The following is a 16,887-nucleotide window of genomic DNA, read 5'->3' as shown; positions in this document are numbered from 1 at the left end:
GCCTCACTACTTTCTAAACTATTTCATCACTTTTCTCCAAATTATCTCAACTCTCTTTTCCAAATTGTTTTTTTTATTTTTCTCAAAAATTTGAAAAATATAGTAAAGCCATTAGGAACACAACATTATCCTTATACTCTTTGATGAGTTTTAATAAACGTTAAGATTTTCATTCATAAAAATAGAAGCACAACATTGTCAGTAAAAAAAAAGAGTCCATTTTAATTAAAATCTTTTCACGTGCGCCCCTCCTTTTTTTTTTTTTTTTTTTTTTTTTTTCAATTACAATGATGGATGCTGATGAATTAGAAAATATTTTATTTCCTGGCATAGCAACTGAACTTTATTTGTTGAGTGGTAAATTTCTCTTTTAAGATGTCTTAAAATCTTTTTGACTGGAAAACCTTATACTTACATTTTATAGCTGTTCAACTTATTCACGAAAAGACCGAAGGAGATGATAACTCTCAAGAATTGGCAAAGCAAGCATTGAGATATTTAAGAATAAAAGCCGCAAAAGTATAAATGTAGAATTCTATAAGCTTTGGCTGATTTGGTTTATACTTACACAGTTCGATAGGGCGATATTGAAGCTAAAATCAAATTGAGTACCATTCTTGAAAAACAACCTGAAGAAGCTAATCTATGGGCAAGAAGTATTTTCGATAGAAAGTTATCAGCTGCTGTAGCATCTTGTGCATCCCAGCTCATCACTGTCACTGAAGAAAAGCAACAGATTGAAAGTCTGATGGAAAGAATGGTTGAAAAAGCCAAGGAAGAAGCAATGGAAGACGATAAAAAAGGAAGAAAGGCCTTAAGAAATATGTGCTACCTGGTTGGTATCCTGTTTGTTGAAGGAATGGGTGTTAAGCAAGATGTTTCTCGAGGTTTAGAATATCTTACAAAGGCATCGGAGATGAAACACGATGCTGCAGGGCTTGAGCTCGCCAAAATACTGAGCGATCCCTTTAAATACCCAAAGCAATACAACATGGAAAAAAGCTTGGCACTTTACGAATGTGCTGTAGAACAACGTCGAAATCAGCACAATCAACGTGCCTTAATTGATCTTGCCCGCGTGTATTATGAAGGAAGTCCAACAGTACCAAGAGATATTGAAAAGGCATACAAATATGCTCGTCGGGTTGCAGAAAGTGTAGGAGAACAATACTGTCAGTTTATTGTAGGTGATGTATTGTTAAATTCTCAAACAGCATCAGTCAAACAGGATGTACGACAAGCTGTCTTTTGGTTGACACAGTCTGCAGAGCAGGGGTTTCCATTAGCTATTGAAACATTATCAAAACTTTATTTTGAGGGAAAAGTAAAAGGAATTAAACAAGACTATGAGCAGGCTCATTTTTGGTGCATCAAAGGAGACGATCTCTGGCCGTCTGGTCTAGGGTATTGTCAAACTTGTTTGGGAGACATGTATCGTGAAGGATTAGGAGTGCCAAAAGACATTATACGTTCATTTGAATATTATCAAAAAGCAGCAACGCAACAAGATGCTCCCCAAAATTATGCAAGATATATGCTAGGTGAAATGTAAGTATGAGTTATATGTTTATGAAGCCCATGTATTGATGGCTTGACTTCTAGGTTTTTCAGAGCAAATGGTTGGAAGCATGATTTAGATCTCGCTGAAGAATATTATAAGATGGCGGCCAACGAGAATTATGAGCCTGCATGTAACCGATTAAATGAAATACGCTCACTTCGAGAAGAAAAGGAAAAGGAAAGATATGCAGCGAAACGAAATACATGGAGAATTTGGTCTTTCTTTGGTGGTAGAAGAAAACAAACAGCTTAAAGAACTCAGAAGAAAAGCATTTATACCATTAGAAAACACTTGCATATATTAATTTTTTTTAGTTTAACGTTATTGAATACCTCTGTTTTTAATAAAAACCTCGATATATCCTCTTATCACATATAAATCATACAACATGGGTTTATTATGAACCGGAGTCCCATTTTTAGCTTTTTGAAATTAAACATGCGAGTTACGTAATATCAAGAGTGAAATCAGTCCAAAAACCCCTAATTAAATAATCAAACGCGTTGTTTATTAAATAGCAGTATAACCTCCATCAACGAATAATTCAGCGCCTGTAACATATGTGCTTGCATCACTGGCTAAGAAAACAACAGGGCCTTTCAATTCATGAGCATCACCAATGCGACCCATGGGGGTTGAATCAAGCCAAGTAGCTTCCCATTCTGGGTTTTCCTTATTAGTGTTATCGAGTAAATCTGTCTTCATATATCCAGGACAGATAGCATTAACACGAATACCCTTCTTTGCCCATTCTACAGCCAAGCATTTGGTCATCATGCTAACTGCGCTCTTACTTGTGTTATACTACCTTACAATGTCAGCATTTTGATTTTCTGCAAATAAAACTGTAACTTACAGCGCATTGAAGTTGTGGACGGTTGACGACAGCAGCAGAAATAGAAGATGTAATAATGATACTTCCTTTACCCTTTTCGAGCATATATTTGGCAACAGCTTGAATACCATAGAATACACCGTGAACATTGACATCAAAGACTTTGTGCCAATCTTTCAAATCGTAATTCTAGAATATAATGTTAAAAGCACGTTTTTTTTGAAAACATTACTATCGTCTAATGATTACCTCAGCTTGTCCCCCGATATTTACGCCAGCATTTGCAACGAAAATATCAGCGCCTCCCAATTCTTTGTAAATCACATCAATAACTGAACGAACTTCATCTGAGTTGGTGATATCAGCTTTATAGGCTTTACAAAAAACATTATTGTCCTTTGCAATCTTTTCAGCAACATCTTTTGCTTTGTCGTTGGATACATATAAAAGAGCAACATCAGCGCCAGATTCAGCAAGGGCTTTACTCATTTCTAAACCTAAACCTCTATTGTAGTAATATATGAATAACGTTTCCTTGCATAATGTTGTATCTTTTACCTGGCACCACCTGTGACAATAGCTTTCTTACCCTTGAGGCTGAATTCGGGGAGTGTAGGAAGTGCAGACATACTTGTATAAATAATTTAAATAGAATAACAAAATCAATTGAAAAAAAAAGAAAAGAAAAACCAAGTGAATGTTTATATATTTTTGAAACAGAAACTCAATGATTCATTCTCAATTCCGTTTAGTTCTTCCTTTAACCAAACAAAGAAGACTATAGCTTATCAGAAATCCTTATAATTATGTCATTTTTCCTGCAATTTTAAAAAATTGTTACACAACGAAAAGGCCTACAAGACACGTAACTGTAGAATATGAATGCTCTAAAAATCTCAACATTTCAAAAAAATGACGTTTAATGCGGCGGTGTTTGTTATTTCGATACTAACACGAAATTTCGAGAACAGGATCTGTCCCTATCATTGACAAAAGTAAAGCATCCAAGCTTCACCACTTTGCAAATTTGCACAACTTTCAATCAAAATATTGTAATAGCCAAGCTCTTCATTTATAGACTAAAAATAGTAAGTTAGTAAGAGCACCGTTTAAAGAAATAGCAATTTCACTTGGCTTTGACTTAATTTTTTTTAAGAATCGTGTTAAAAGTTTAGTACTAAAGTATTTACACTTATATACCAAAACATAAGTTAACTTTACAAATAACAGAAATCATAATGTGTATATTGTAAGCTAAGTGTGCCTTCCTCAATTATACTATATAGGTAAAGTTGATGATGCAGAACAAACCGCTATTATAATATTACATATCAAATTCATGAAGTGATAGACAATCTTTCGTAGAAATCCCTTTCAATGTACGCTACTTACTTTATAACTATAGTATCACATCTTTATGTTTTAAATTGCATCACTTTTGTATTGACAATAGATCATTCATTATAAGAAATCAAAAACCAAACCTCCAATTAGAAATTTGGGTGCATTTTTTTTTTTTGGAATATATTAAGATTTAAAATATGTCTTATAAAATGCCGATTAAAGAAATAAAATGAGTATATAGATACTTCATTGAATGAAATCATCAAAAGAAAAATAATCAAATTGTAGTTGAAAATTATTGTAACAAGAAAAACAATCCTTTAAAGATTCGAATCAAAGCTATGGTATGGAAAATATATTTTATGAAATGCTGTAATGTGCAATCTATTATAACTCATCTTTTTCAATTGTGAGTAAGATCAAATGAAGTTGTCTATTTTTTTTAAAGAACTCTTTCACGTGTATTAAAAGTCAGTCATGCCTAGCTGTAGTTTAATTGAAACTAAAAATTCAAATATTTCTTGTGTAGAGATGCGCTTACTTCTTTTTTTAAGACGCGTTATATACATGTATATAGGTTTCATGTACCCTTACTAATGGTAATTTAGTACCAGTAAGACAACAGAACATTAAGTTGTACGTAGCTATGTCTTTTTTTTTTGTAATTTTCAATTACAATGAGTTACAAAAATTTCATAATATATTTGAATTGCTTCATGTTTTTGACATAAATGTTCTCTCATAAAATCATTTAATATTTCATTGTTATTAAAATCAATATTTATATACATGCATGTGCAGCTTTCTTTAGAAAGATCTGGTTTGATCAGAAGCTTGGATCTTTCTTTCTGAATATTTTCCATTTGAATGGCTTGCTACCCTAAAATGTACCATTCTTATTCAAGTTTCCAAAGGCAACCTAAGAATATTTTACCATTGCTACCATGGTTTTTTTTTCTATTAGAGCATGCCTTTATATGATTCATATGAACCATAAGCTTTAAATGGTAGCTGCATCTTTTCAAAACCCCCTTCCAGCAAGCAAATCTTCTAACAATCTGTTTTATTTCTTACATTATAACAGCATGGTATCTCTTGAGGGTAATTTTTTAAAGTTTAAGTAGAAAATACGTTTCATTGGGGTTTATAAAGGTCTTCAAACGCTCTAATTTTGGACGAGTTGCTTCCTTTTCGACTGTCACCAACAGCATTCAAATGCAACAATATACAGTAGCCCTGAACAAATAGAATTTTCTTATTGGATAGATTGGCTCTTGATAATTGTGTATCTAGTCTGCTGTTTGATTTGATTACTAATAAAGTAACTTACAGTAGCCGCTCTATTTAAGGGTGGCCAAAATTTTTGGAATATCCACCCTTAAATAGAACATACCCTTAAATCGAAATTCGTAGCTGTTAAAAAATTGAAATCACTTAATATGCATTGTAGCTGCATTATAGATATGTTTGTACAACATGTTTCCACATAGGCCACTGTCAGTTGGTATAAATTTGGTAATTGTGTAAGGACATTAACAAGCCAAAACTTGCTTAAGACTTGATCAAATTTGCTGGAAGGATAATATACGAGTCGTAAGCTCAAAATAATTTTGACAAGAATAAATATATGACATAACGAAATTTATTTTATTTGTTTAGGTTCAATCTATAAAAAAAGGTCTAATAATAAACATGTACGCCTTTCTTTCTCAAAAATTGAGCTTTTGGATCAAAATACTACTGATCGTCTTAATCAAACAGAATTAAGTGAATGGGCTATGAAGAAATTCAATTTAGATCAACCACTTGCCCAACAGACTATATCAAACATTCTCAAAAATGCTGAAACGTTATATAGTAATATTAATGTTGTCAATAATGGCAAAAGTATAAAAACAACACGTTATCCTCAAATTGATGAAGACCTATTGCCTGAGTGGAGTATAGAATTCTTGAAAATGAAATTTCATTTTTTTCTGGATGGCTCACCAAACTTTTTAAGCGAATTGGAGTAAAATGCAGGCCAATGCATGGTGAAAGTACCTCGGTAAACATCACTTCTGAAAATATTCAGAACGAATTGAGGAAGATAGAAGAACTTCTTGGGCCATATGATCCTATAGATATAATGAACTTTGATGAAACAGGCTTATATTACTAGCACCCACCAAGAACAACCATATGTTCCGAGTCGCTTGGTGGCCTAAAAAAGTAAAGCCTATCTGACAGTTGGGTTGCTCTGTAACTTGGATGGGACTTACAAAGGGCAACCAATTGTTATCGGACAACACAAGAGCCCCAAATGTTTTAAAGCAAGAGCTAACTTGTTATCCATGCTGGCAATTGGAAAAAACCATGAAATTGAATATCATTATTCTACTAATGCTTGGATGACAACATACGTGAAAAAGCTAAATGTTGTTTTTGAAAGACAGAATCGAAAAATTGCTCTTCTTTTGGATAATGCGTCCGTTCAACAATATTAAATTGATATTTCTCCTAGCAAATACGACTAGCAAGCTACAGGTTCTTGATTCAGGTAGCCTATTATTTGTTGATAAAATGCTATATAAGCTGTCTTTTTGTTTTACAGTTTTCTCATTCATATTTGGTATACACAGGAATTATTGACAACTTTAAGGCACACTTCCGAGCCCAGCAGTATGACTGTGCTTTACGTCTGTATATCAGTAGAAAGTTGGATAATCTGAATGCTTACAAAATGGATCAAGCTCAGGCTATGTTTTTTCTAGCTAATGCGTGGCTTAAAGTAAAACCAGAAACAATAAAAAACTGCTGGCAGCATACAAAAATATTGGCATTTAAAGAAAGAACAATTTGTGATTTTGAGCCAGTGGAGTATCCAACAAGTGCTTTGCCATTGGAAGAAGAGATTGTTGCCGAGATAAATGGAATGATCCCAGATCTCCCCGGAAACTTTGACAACAAGTTTACTGACGTTAGCCAGTTGAACCTTGAAGCAGATGAAAGCGAGATGATAGTATGTTATACAACAAGCACTACTAATAATGAAGAAACGGCAGAAGGCAACGTAGATGAAACAGAAGAAAACGATAATACAGAGCAAGATGAGCAGCGTGTCGATATAGTAGAGTGTAAAAAACGGTTGAGAGAAGTCTATGAAACTACTCTCATGTACGAAGTTCCTTTGGACGATCTTGATCGTAAATTACATCGCCGAATTCGAATGAGATTGGCTGACTCTTGTTCTGAATTAAATAAGTCAAAAGAGCAAACAGTTTGATCTTATTCACAAAGTAAAAAATTTATTGTTAGAGTGCTCCAAAAAACTATCACTTAAAAAAAACTTTCTATTTAGTGGTAAAAAATATTTGCGTTGCACCGTTAAATAGAGTAGTGGTATAGTGGTATTTATGCTGGGGACCTATGCCGTTCTTTAGAAATACACCCATAAATAGAAAATACCCTTAAATCGAACACCCTTAAATAGAGCGGCTACTGTATTGTTTTCAATCCTTTACTTTTTGATTGAAAATGTCCAAAATAAAAAGAACTCATTCAAAAAAATTGCCAGAAGATGTGCTATGGTGCAAGGAAAATATAGCTACTCTTACAGCCAAAGCGTTTTTTGAGCAATTCGGTTATACTGACAGTCAAAAAGCCGCACGCAGATACAGCACTGTGTTGCAGAAGTACTTGAATGATAACGTGCAAGGCCCACATTTGACCCAAGAATTCGCGAAATTCAAAGCATCCGATGATTATAAAAAGTATTGGTAGGAAAAACGCCGGAAGAATGCTCGACACAAGATCCATGAAATCTGTGCTGAATATGTGGAAACAGTAGCTGAACATGAAGCCACTTTACTTCAGGTTGGTGACGAAATCTTGACAGCACCCAGTCAATCAAATCAACAAGAAAACCATTATGAAGGTTGTGTATCCAGTACAGCAACAAGCGAAACCAGTTTGGTTGACGAGCAAGCACTGAAACTTTTGGCTGATGAACAAGCACAAAAGCCTATATACTATGATCAAGTACAAGAACCATTGGCTGATTTGAGTACAGACGTCCCAATTCCTTTTGGAAATTTCAAAGCCAAGGTGAAAGACATATTGCAGGCTGACCAGACTCTCCAGATAGAAACGCATATCCAGGAATTATTGTCATTGAACAACATTCTCTTATTGCAACCATTACAACAAAGTCGGTTGATGCGTTCAATTTTTACTGATTCTCTGCTGAGCAAAATGCATGATGACTTTTTAATGAAGGTTGGATCACATAATCTGAAGTTCACTTCAGCGGAATACATGGCTATCGTCGAAAACGTTATGAACTTGGACTCTGGGATAATATCAACATTATCAACAACAACAAAATTATTACAATTAGCATCGTCAATGCCATACGAAAAGCAGAGAGTTGTCACTGGTTTGGCTATCTTGTAAGTGTGTCTTCTCATTTAATACTATTCTCACCTTCATTTTAGGATTCAAAAGTTACCTAGGAGTTCCATCAATGATGCTGCAACCATTAGCGAAACAGAGTTATGGAGTACATACTTCGATCCCATTTTATCATGTGTTGTTGTAGTCGCAGAGCAGTTGGTATTATTGAGGTGGCTGGATAAAACTATTAATTCAAGTATTCCCTGGCGACCGGATGCTGTCATCTCGATTATTGATCGGCTGCAATTTGGAGAAACTCTTGGTCATGGTGAAGTGAAGATTGCGGAGCCGACCTGCAATAAGGCAGCTTTATGTATGGACTTGGCAAAAATCGCTTGTTTTAGCAAGGAAGCCATCGATTGCAATCTCCTTGAGTCTACAATTGCATTTCAGATCCATGGTAATTCTGTGTTCTTATATCTGTATGCATATATTTGACAGTGACTAATTTGTAAATGTAGGGTTTGCTGTCACATTTTATCTTACAAGACTCGAGTATGACGGACTTTATATGATGTATGAAATTGGCCATCTTGACTTCCCTTCTTCTTTGGCGCAGCTTCCTGTGTTTATAAACCTCAAGAATCTTAATATTTTATTCCTTGTTTGTCATGTTTTTTGGAATTTTTGTAAGAAGTCACATGTACCCGATGTAATCCAACAACGACGTCGATCATCAGTACGGCTTACCGATTTAATCGACCTGACAGATCCAACGAAGGATCGAAATCGAAATTGCTCAATTCGGTTCTAATAATGCTGATGTATATATTTCAAATAAAACTCGTTGAAACGGATAACCACATAAGTGATCGCTTTTATTACAATTTTGCGTAACTTGGAAATGAAACATTTTTGCTTTGACTTTTTTTTTGTTATCTTTTAGAAAGAAAGAAAAAGTCGTATTAGCTTACCTGTTCAGTACTTACCTGATTCTATTGGGTGTACAGTAATAAGCCATGAGTGACTACCTACTGATTTTTATCATTGCATTATGAAGCTGTTTGTGGCCATCATATGGATATTTTGTTTCGACACTTATCCCAGCACTTGTAAGAATGCGTAACAAAACCTTTGAAGTGACCTTTTTCCACGCTGTTGCAGGCTTCCGTAATTCTTTTCGATAAAGTATCCTCTTGTAAAAACCTATGGCGCTTCACCTTGCTCTTTGCCACTGCCCAGAACTGTTCTATTGGGTTAAGCTCAGGAGAGTAAGTAGGAAGATACACGCATTTATATCCTCGATACCCAATATACTTCTTTATGTTTTCATGCGTGTGAATGGGTGCATTATCCATAACTATATAGTGGCCTTTCATATGTGGATATCTGTCCATTTCATCAAGAGTTGTTTTTAAGAAACTAATGTAGTGACCTGTTACAGTTCCTGAGCTGGTATATCCATCAGCCTTTCTCTTCTTTGCAGGTCTAGGTTTTTTTACGCCGACTGCAATCAAACCTACGGCAGAAATAGCATCCAATATAGACGTCGTGTTTACTCTCGTTGTAGGTCGGGTGACAATAGCGCGATCACCTGTTCTAGACCAAGCTCTTGAGCGTTTCATATTGATATTAAAAGCAGATTCATCAAGAAACACGCAATTCGTCAGAAAGTTCATGTCTGTATTTTCCCATTTACAAACCCAATTGTACTGCTCTTCAATCTTTGCTGGACTGTTTCTCTCAATAGAATGAAAATCTGCTTTTTTCAACGAAAGGTTGCACTCACGACTCATAAAGTTATTAACAGTGCTGCGTGATACATTAAGATCATGAAACCGCTTCAATAAATGCTCGGTCACTTCAACAACAGTAGCAGAGGGATTAGCATCAATGAAGTTGATAACAGTCGTTTTATGCTCTTCAGTTAAGATGCACTTACGACCTACTTTTTTACAGCTCTCAAAAATACTGTCAGGGCACGCATTATACTGGCTAACCCATCTGTAAGCTGTTCGAGTGTGAATGCCCAACTGCTTTGCTGCAGCTGATGCAGTCATACACTTTTCAATCTTCAGATCGAAAAACCTAGCTTTATCCTGGACTGTATAACGCACATATTCTCGTTTTGGTTTTGCCCCCCTTCATATGAATATCTTCATTTTTTGGCTTTTCTAACAACATTGGGCAAGTCGGAGAAGATTCATGGGGGACTGCATTTCCCAAGTACTCTGTATTTTTCGGGTGCCAAGAATAATGACCTGATTTCTAAGCAAGCGACGAGTGACATCATTTCTAAAAATATTGAAATTGATTTTGGTTGGCCAATGATATTAATTTGGCTGACCAGTGACATTGATTTTAATTGGCTGTGACATTACTTGTTGGAAGCACTGTACCAATGCATAACTTTTCTTGTGTACAAGCTTCACTCAAGTGCCGCCTTTAGACAAGTATGCTGCGAACTAAATAAAAATTACAACAATAAATAACTTAAGATATTGAGCTACGACTTTCTGAATTTCCTGATGATGGAAACTTCCATAGTGGATTCGTCTAAGTAGTATTGTAACTGCTGCCGCTGTTTCATTTGGTCAAGAATGTGAGCGAAAGAATCCCTTTTATATATCTTTTCCTATAAAGCAAGGCACGTTGCCCAATGATCGTAGATTGTACTTTTGCATGCCTTTATTCTAGCGCCGCTTTTAGACAGACGCTTTTAAGGTTAAAAACATAAGCACTCTTAGAATTGTCATACCCAGACATCCAGGTTTTGTGTTCCAAGACTCATGTCGCACATGCAAATCTATACAAGTCACATTCGTTTGAAGTATCAAGACGTACAAGCTATGCATAAAGAGAAAGCTAGACAATAAAGATGTCAATTGAATTATAGAAAGCCTCTAGTTGAGAGTTTACAAAATTATCAATTGAAACTTGCAAAGCCGCCAATTGTTATTGTTAACACTATAATTATATTTAACAATATAACAATGCTCATACAACAACAGCACATGCAAGTACTCAATCAGAGAAATCTTTCCCTCTGAGTCAGGAGTCTAATAGCTAATTCTATGCTTTTCAATTGAATATGGTATACTGTTTGCATTTTAGCTCTACTGTCGACTTTCCTCTCCAGAGTTCATTTGATAATCATCAAGTCTGTTGAATTATGTACCTAATACTTTCTGCAAAGTTCCCTCGGCAATCTTTTCTCTGGTATTTCCTTAGTTACTTAACTAGGGCATGTCCATCTCTTCTATAATTTGATTCAGGTGAACGCTGCATTAAAATAGACTTGTACTAGTGAAAGATGCTCATCAATATGATGCTTCCTAAGGCTGTCTCGCAGCTCAACATCCTAAAAGTGTAACGAAGCAGTAGAACAAACCCTGATTCAAAAAAAAATACGTGTACATATAAGGAAATTATTCTTTTATGCACTTGTTTAACAGTATTCAAGACAAAAGCCACATTGTTTATTTTGTTCAACGTCGGTTTCTGTTCTGATCACATTTACGTCATTTCAACAAGTGATTAGAAGTTTTCACACGCTAAACCCACTTGTTTACCCTGCATCGCACATAAATCAATGTTTGCGATTAAAAATATTTTATTTGATAATAAATAAGCAAATTCAAGCTCATTAGGAAATAAGGGGTGTGGATAAAGCAGATAATAGCATAACAAATATTAATATTCAATATCCGCGTGATAAAATAGCGAATGATGATGAATATTGCGTAGCCTTACGTTAGAAGCATCAACTATAAAAACAAGGGAATAGGGTTTTCTATTTTCGAACCCTCTGTTTTTCTTTCCTTTCTCTATTTTTTACTCACAACTTCAAATCTTCAACAGAAACGTTTGTTAATCATGTCTTATCGTGCGCCTTCTCCTCCTTCAACTGGATATAGCATCATTGATATTCGTACTAATTCATCCTCTGATGCTAAAGGAAACGATAAAATCAAAGTGAGTCGTCCTCCCTCTCCACCTCATTCTTCGGACACATCTGAAGATGCGTTTAATGACTCTGACCTTGCTGGTACTATCCTGAATTCACTTGATAAACCTGTTAATCAAAAAACGATTCCTACATACATCTTGTATGATAAACGCGGACTACAACTATTTGATCAAATAACTTACTTGGATGATGAATACTATTTGACCAAGGCCGAGCTCGATATTTTGGAGAGAAAATCGGATGAGTTTGCAGAACGCCTTCAAGATGGTAGTGTTCTGTTCGAACTTGGTGCTGGGTAAGCTAGACTAAATTTCCCAAGGTCGTCTAATGACTAACAATATAATGCAACTTAGTGCACTTCGTAAGACTCAGGTTATTTTGCATGCTATTGAAAAAAAGGGTATTCGTGTAACATATTATGCTCTGGACCTCGATCAACACGAACTAGACCGATCCTTGGCTTCCCTTGGTGAATTCCAATATGTTCAACTTTTTGGTCTTTTAGGTACCTACGATCAAGGAATTCCTTGGATAAGTCAAAAGTTTACCTCCAAAGGCATCCAAAAGAACTTTTTATGGCTTGGAAGCTCCGTTGGTAATCAAACTCGCTGTCAATCTGCTGCTTTTCTTAAGCGACTGCAAAGAATGTGTGCTGAACCAGGTGATTTGTTTGTTATTGGATTCGATAAACGTAACGATCCTGGTAAAATCAAGAGGGCCTACGATGATTCACAAGGTATCACACGTGAATTCATTATGAATGGTTTGGACCATGTCAATCTGATTATGGGACAAGAAAAATTCATTGACCGCAATGAATTCGCTTATGATTCTGCCTATCAAGTAAAGCAAGGTCGTCATGTTGCTCATTACCGTGCCTTGGTTGATACTGCTGTTTGTCATGATGGTAGAGAAATCAAGATTCAAAAGGACGAACTCATACATGTTGAACACTCTCACAAGTATTCCATGAGTGAGATAGACAGTATACTCGGAGCAGCTGGTTTGGATATGGTTGACTGTTGGACAGACACAAAAGATCAGTATCGTCTCGTCTTGGCTGAATCACGTCCTTTCAAGTTCAATCGCAATATGAGCGTTATTCGTGAAATTTTATTCCCTCCAAATGTTACAGATGATAAAGAGTCAATCAACTGCTTCCATTGTAATAACAGTGAAGAGCTAGCTTTTAATGAACCTGAAATTGAAGACTTGTATCTTTCACTATCAGGCCCCAAGATTTGGCCCAATGAATCCCTCCCTACTGTACACGAATGGAGAGAACTCTGGGATTCATGGGACCTTGTGACGCAACGTATGCTCAATCATCGAACCATGCTATTTGAAAAGCCGATTGCTTTGCGCCATCCTTTCATATTTTATCTTGGTCATATTCCCGGATTCTTGGACATTCAGCTCTCTCGTCATCAGGTAGACAAAGAGCTCGGAGAAACCGGTCTGACGAAACCAGAGTGCTTTGCAGACATATTTGAACGTGGTATTGATCCTGATATGGAAGATCCTACTCAATGTCATCCACACTCCGAAGTACCAACTGAAGATGACAAGTGGCCAAGTATTGAATCTATCATGACCTATCAAAAGAATGTTCGAGAAAGGTTGATGCGTCTATTGAATCATTGGGAGTCTGAAGCCCTCGCTGCTCAAAGTACCTCTTGGATCGACTCAAAGCCTGAAAGGAGAAGAAATGCTCGTATTGTGTGGATGTGTTTCGAACACGAAGCAATGCATCTTGAAACTTTGCTTTATATGCTTATGCAAAGTCCCAATATACTTCCTCCTGAAGGAGTCTCACTGCCCTCATGGAAGCTTTTATCAAAGCAAGAAAAGGATATAGCTCCTCTATCAGATGCTCCAACCCTGAATATTCCTGCTGCGGATGCTGTGAAATTAGGCTGTGATGATAGCGAGACCGCTGACATTGATCAATCATCCGAAAAAATTCAAGTATTTGGCTGGGATAATGAAAGCCCTCAACGTATAATAGAAAATGCTTCTTCTTTTGAAATACAAACTCGGCAAGTCACAAATGGAGAATATCTTGCTTACCTTCAAAGAGCTAATCTATCAACAATCCCTGCTTCCTGGTTGAAGAAAGATGGTCAAATTTATGTCCGTACTGTGTTCGGACCTTGTCCTATGTCTGTTGCTCAGAACTGGCCAGTCCAGGTGTCCTACAATGAGGCAGATGGCTATGCCAAGGCTAAACAAGCTAGGTTACCTACAGAAGTTGAAATGGTTCGATTCCGTCAATTTGCATGCTCTCACAACTTACCAAAAAAAGTACCTAACATTGGTTTTAAAGATTGGACGCCTACTGCTGTTAACAATAAAGAAGTTCAGTTTTTGGGTGATAATTGGGAATGGACAGAGACCATTTGGGACAAGTATGAAGGATTTCAAGCCTCTACGATCTATCCTGGTTACTCTGCTGACTTTTTTGATGGAAAGCATCGCGTGGTTTTAGGTGGCAGCTGGGCCACTCATCCTCGTATCTCTGAGAGAACAACTTTTAGAAACTGGTACCAGTCTGGATATCCTTACGTCTTTAGTGGCTTCAGACTTTGTTTTTAATTATTTATATTGCACTACTTCACGTATTGTTTGTTCACTTTCCGAAAGAAATTTCGCTCAGAAATAAAATAAAGCATGAATAAAGTATTTTTTTATTCAGTTACAAAAAAACTATTCGCTCTGTTTCAGCATCTTGTTGCAGTTTGAAATGAATATTTTTTTCGCATAGAGACAGATAAGGAAACGTGTTTGATGACCAAGACAATGGAGTAGCTACTTTCGATATGGGGGTTGATCACGAACCTTATTCTCCAGAAAATCTTACTACATATGACACTTATCTAGACCTGAAGCCACTAGCATCAGTGCTTAAAAAAGAAAAAAATGAATGATAAATTTGATGAAAAGACGCCAATTTCTATTGATAACAAAGAAAAGAACAAGCGGAAGCATATAACTTACCAGTCAGATGAAAGGAGTCATTTCTTTTTCTTAGTTTCTGAAAGGTAGTCGAGCATTTGAGAGGCTGCAAAATAAATGATGGTTCCACAAAATACTTCTCAAGGCCAAAAAAAAGAACATGCTGTCGCAGCTGTGCTCAAGACTAGAGCAAAAACTACCACTGTTCTTGGGGCTATTGCTCCTTATGGCGCTGTGAGCATCAAGTTGAGACAAATTAGTGTCGTAGAACAACCCAAGAAAATTAGTCAGAAGGAAATCGAGAAAAAAAGGAACCGAAATTGAAATTAATTTTCTTGTCCATAACTACCCCATAGTATGCTCTGATTGTAAAATTACAATAACAAAAGCTATACATATTAACAAGCATCATGTTAACACGCAAATTATCGAGCTACATCACAAAATCCTTCTTCATTTTTCGTCTCTATCGTACAACTTTTGTATCACTCTTGCTCTACAAATACTTTGCAAAACCCCTCGTCTGATCGGTAATCGATACAAGCAACTCGAGTCTGTTCAAAATAGCTCACTGCGCTGTATTTACGATGCCCAATCAACTGATTCCACTAAAATGATGTGCCGCACGTCATAGATACTCACCATCAAAGGGTGTTCTCACATTCTCCAGGCCAAACAAGTCTTATATTCTTTAATTTTACTGGCTGTCACTCTCTTAGTCCGTCATCTGCCACTCCTTCGGTGCAGACCCTCTTCAAACTAATACAAATTAATAAATTCATCTTTGTATCGCTTTCTTTCCCACCTTCACCCTCTTGCTCCAATATCTTCTAGGAGCTTTAAGAAGACCAAAACTACTTACCTTCAGTACAATTTCACCTCTTCATTTAGATCTTCAAAACCAAAATCTCTTTCCTTTTGCCGTTCTAGGGAGAGTATAGACCCAATGTTGTGGATACCCACTACCCGCCTTTTTTCTTTTTTTGACAAAGTCATATTTCCCTTTAAATTGATATTAAAATCAGACAAGTCAATAGATACACAATTATTTTCGTAGTTCATGTCTATTTTTATGTATCTAGAAATGTTGAAAATCAAAACACGATCAAAACCAAATCAATTTTAGATTAATCTTTAAGCTATAACTATGTATATGTAATGTATGACTTTCTTTTTTGATTCGATATTTGCCATGTTGAATAAAAGATAATGAGAATAAAAAAGTTTTTTAATTTATTTGTGATAAATGTATATAAATACTATTTCGTTTTTATGCAGTAAGCTTAAATTACATTTAAGGGTGTGCTCTGTGTAGAAAATTAGGTATTTCTGTAGACTTGAACCTCTCTAGAATAACTATATGTGCTACTAATTAAAATGTAATAAGAGGTCAAGTAAAAACAAGCTCAAAGTTTTTGCAATGTTTTCTTATGCTATGTAAGACATAAAGCTTTATTATATATAACCACATTCTAGTTGACCACAATTTTCGTTGAAGTTTCACTTTTCTTTTATTTTATTCGAACTTTATTTCTTCATATATAATATCCATATGGAGTCCATCATGTGTATGCAACTAAAAGGAAACAGACTAGGTTGTTCTTACTATTCCAATGAAAATTTAAAGTTGTATGTGATGGAAGACGCAATAGAATTGACTGACTTTTCCTATACAAGCATGAGTAAGTATAAAATATAACCTAAGATTATAATAAAAAACGTATCTGACAAAGAAAAGTCATTGCCCAGTCTATGCCAAAGCTGATACTTGTATCGGATTCAAATAACGATGCATTCGTTAGCTTCTTGGAAGGATATGGTATATTATCAACAAGTATTTGTATATAA

General features: G+C 35.7%; 8 protein-coding genes across 8 annotated transcripts; 6 read left to right on the top strand and 2 right to left on the bottom strand.

Annotated features, from left to right (window-relative positions):
* Positions 1-287: 287 nt before the first annotated feature.
* RO3G_01847 (uncharacterized protein) lies at positions 288-1,552 on the top strand (the record flags this gene model as incomplete). The annotated part of the gene is made up of 3 exons (XM_067656438.1): positions 288-357; positions 425-519; positions 581-1,552. The coding sequence occupies 3 exons, from the start codon at positions 288-290 to the stop codon at positions 1,550-1,552; spliced, it is 1,137 nt and encodes a 378-aa protein (XP_067512539.1).
* Positions 1,553-2,071: 519 nt separating this feature from the next.
* RO3G_01846 (uncharacterized protein) lies at positions 2,072-3,025 on the bottom strand (the record flags this gene model as incomplete). The annotated part of the gene is made up of 4 exons (XM_067656437.1): positions 2,072-2,365; positions 2,418-2,585; positions 2,646-2,901; positions 2,955-3,025. The coding sequence occupies 4 exons, from the start codon at positions 3,023-3,025 to the stop codon at positions 2,072-2,074; spliced, it is 789 nt and encodes a 262-aa protein (XP_067512538.1).
* A 2,191-nt stretch (positions 3,026-5,216) lies between these two features.
* On the top strand, positions 5,217-5,755 carry RO3G_01845 (uncharacterized protein; the record flags this gene model as incomplete). The annotated part of the gene is made up of 2 exons (XM_067656436.1): positions 5,217-5,244; positions 5,400-5,755. 2 exons carry the CDS (start codon positions 5,217-5,219, stop codon positions 5,753-5,755), a joined length of 384 nt encoding a protein of 127 aa, XP_067512537.1.
* Positions 5,756-6,462: 707 nt separating this feature from the next.
* Positions 6,463-7,005, top strand: RO3G_01844 (uncharacterized protein; the record flags this gene model as incomplete). The annotated part of the gene is made up of 1 exon (XM_067656435.1): positions 6,463-7,005. The coding sequence occupies one exon, from the start codon at positions 6,463-6,465 to the stop codon at positions 7,003-7,005; it is 543 nt and encodes a 180-aa protein (XP_067512536.1).
* A 301-nt stretch (positions 7,006-7,306) lies between these two features.
* Positions 7,307-8,356, top strand: RO3G_01843 (uncharacterized protein; the record flags this gene model as incomplete). The annotated part of the gene is made up of 3 exons (XM_067656434.1): positions 7,307-7,309; positions 7,503-8,170; positions 8,320-8,356. 3 exons carry the CDS (start codon positions 7,307-7,309, stop codon positions 8,354-8,356), a joined length of 708 nt encoding a protein of 235 aa, XP_067512535.1.
* An 831-nt stretch (positions 8,357-9,187) lies between these two features.
* Positions 9,188-10,174, bottom strand: RO3G_01842 (uncharacterized protein; the record flags this gene model as incomplete). Its single annotated transcript, XM_067656433.1, has 1 exon — positions 9,188-10,174. One exon carries the CDS (start codon positions 10,172-10,174, stop codon positions 9,188-9,190), a length of 987 nt encoding a protein of 328 aa, XP_067512534.1.
* Positions 10,175-11,990: 1,816 nt separating this feature from the next.
* RO3G_01841 (uncharacterized protein) lies at positions 11,991-14,679 on the top strand (the record flags this gene model as incomplete). Its single annotated transcript, XM_067656432.1, has 2 exons — positions 11,991-12,379; positions 12,438-14,679. 2 exons carry the CDS (start codon positions 11,991-11,993, stop codon positions 14,677-14,679), a joined length of 2,631 nt encoding a protein of 876 aa, XP_067512533.1.
* Positions 14,680-15,159: 480 nt separating this feature from the next.
* Positions 15,160-15,673, top strand: RO3G_01840 (uncharacterized protein; the record flags this gene model as incomplete). Its single annotated transcript, XM_067656431.1, has 2 exons — positions 15,160-15,273; positions 15,446-15,673. The coding sequence occupies 2 exons, from the start codon at positions 15,160-15,162 to the stop codon at positions 15,671-15,673; spliced, it is 342 nt and encodes a 113-aa protein (XP_067512532.1).
* Positions 15,674-16,887: the final 1,214 nt, after the last annotated feature.

Source organism: Rhizopus delemar, genomic scaffold (genome assembly GCF_000149305.1).
Source record: "Rhizopus delemar RA 99-880 supercont3.1 genomic scaffold, whole genome shotgun sequence".
In the NCBI taxonomy this organism is placed as follows: Eukaryota; Fungi; Mucoromycota; class Mucoromycetes; order Mucorales; family Rhizopodaceae; genus Rhizopus; species Rhizopus delemar.
The sequence above is the reverse complement of the archived record's forward strand: the minus strand, read 5'-3'. Positions and strand labels throughout refer to the sequence as shown.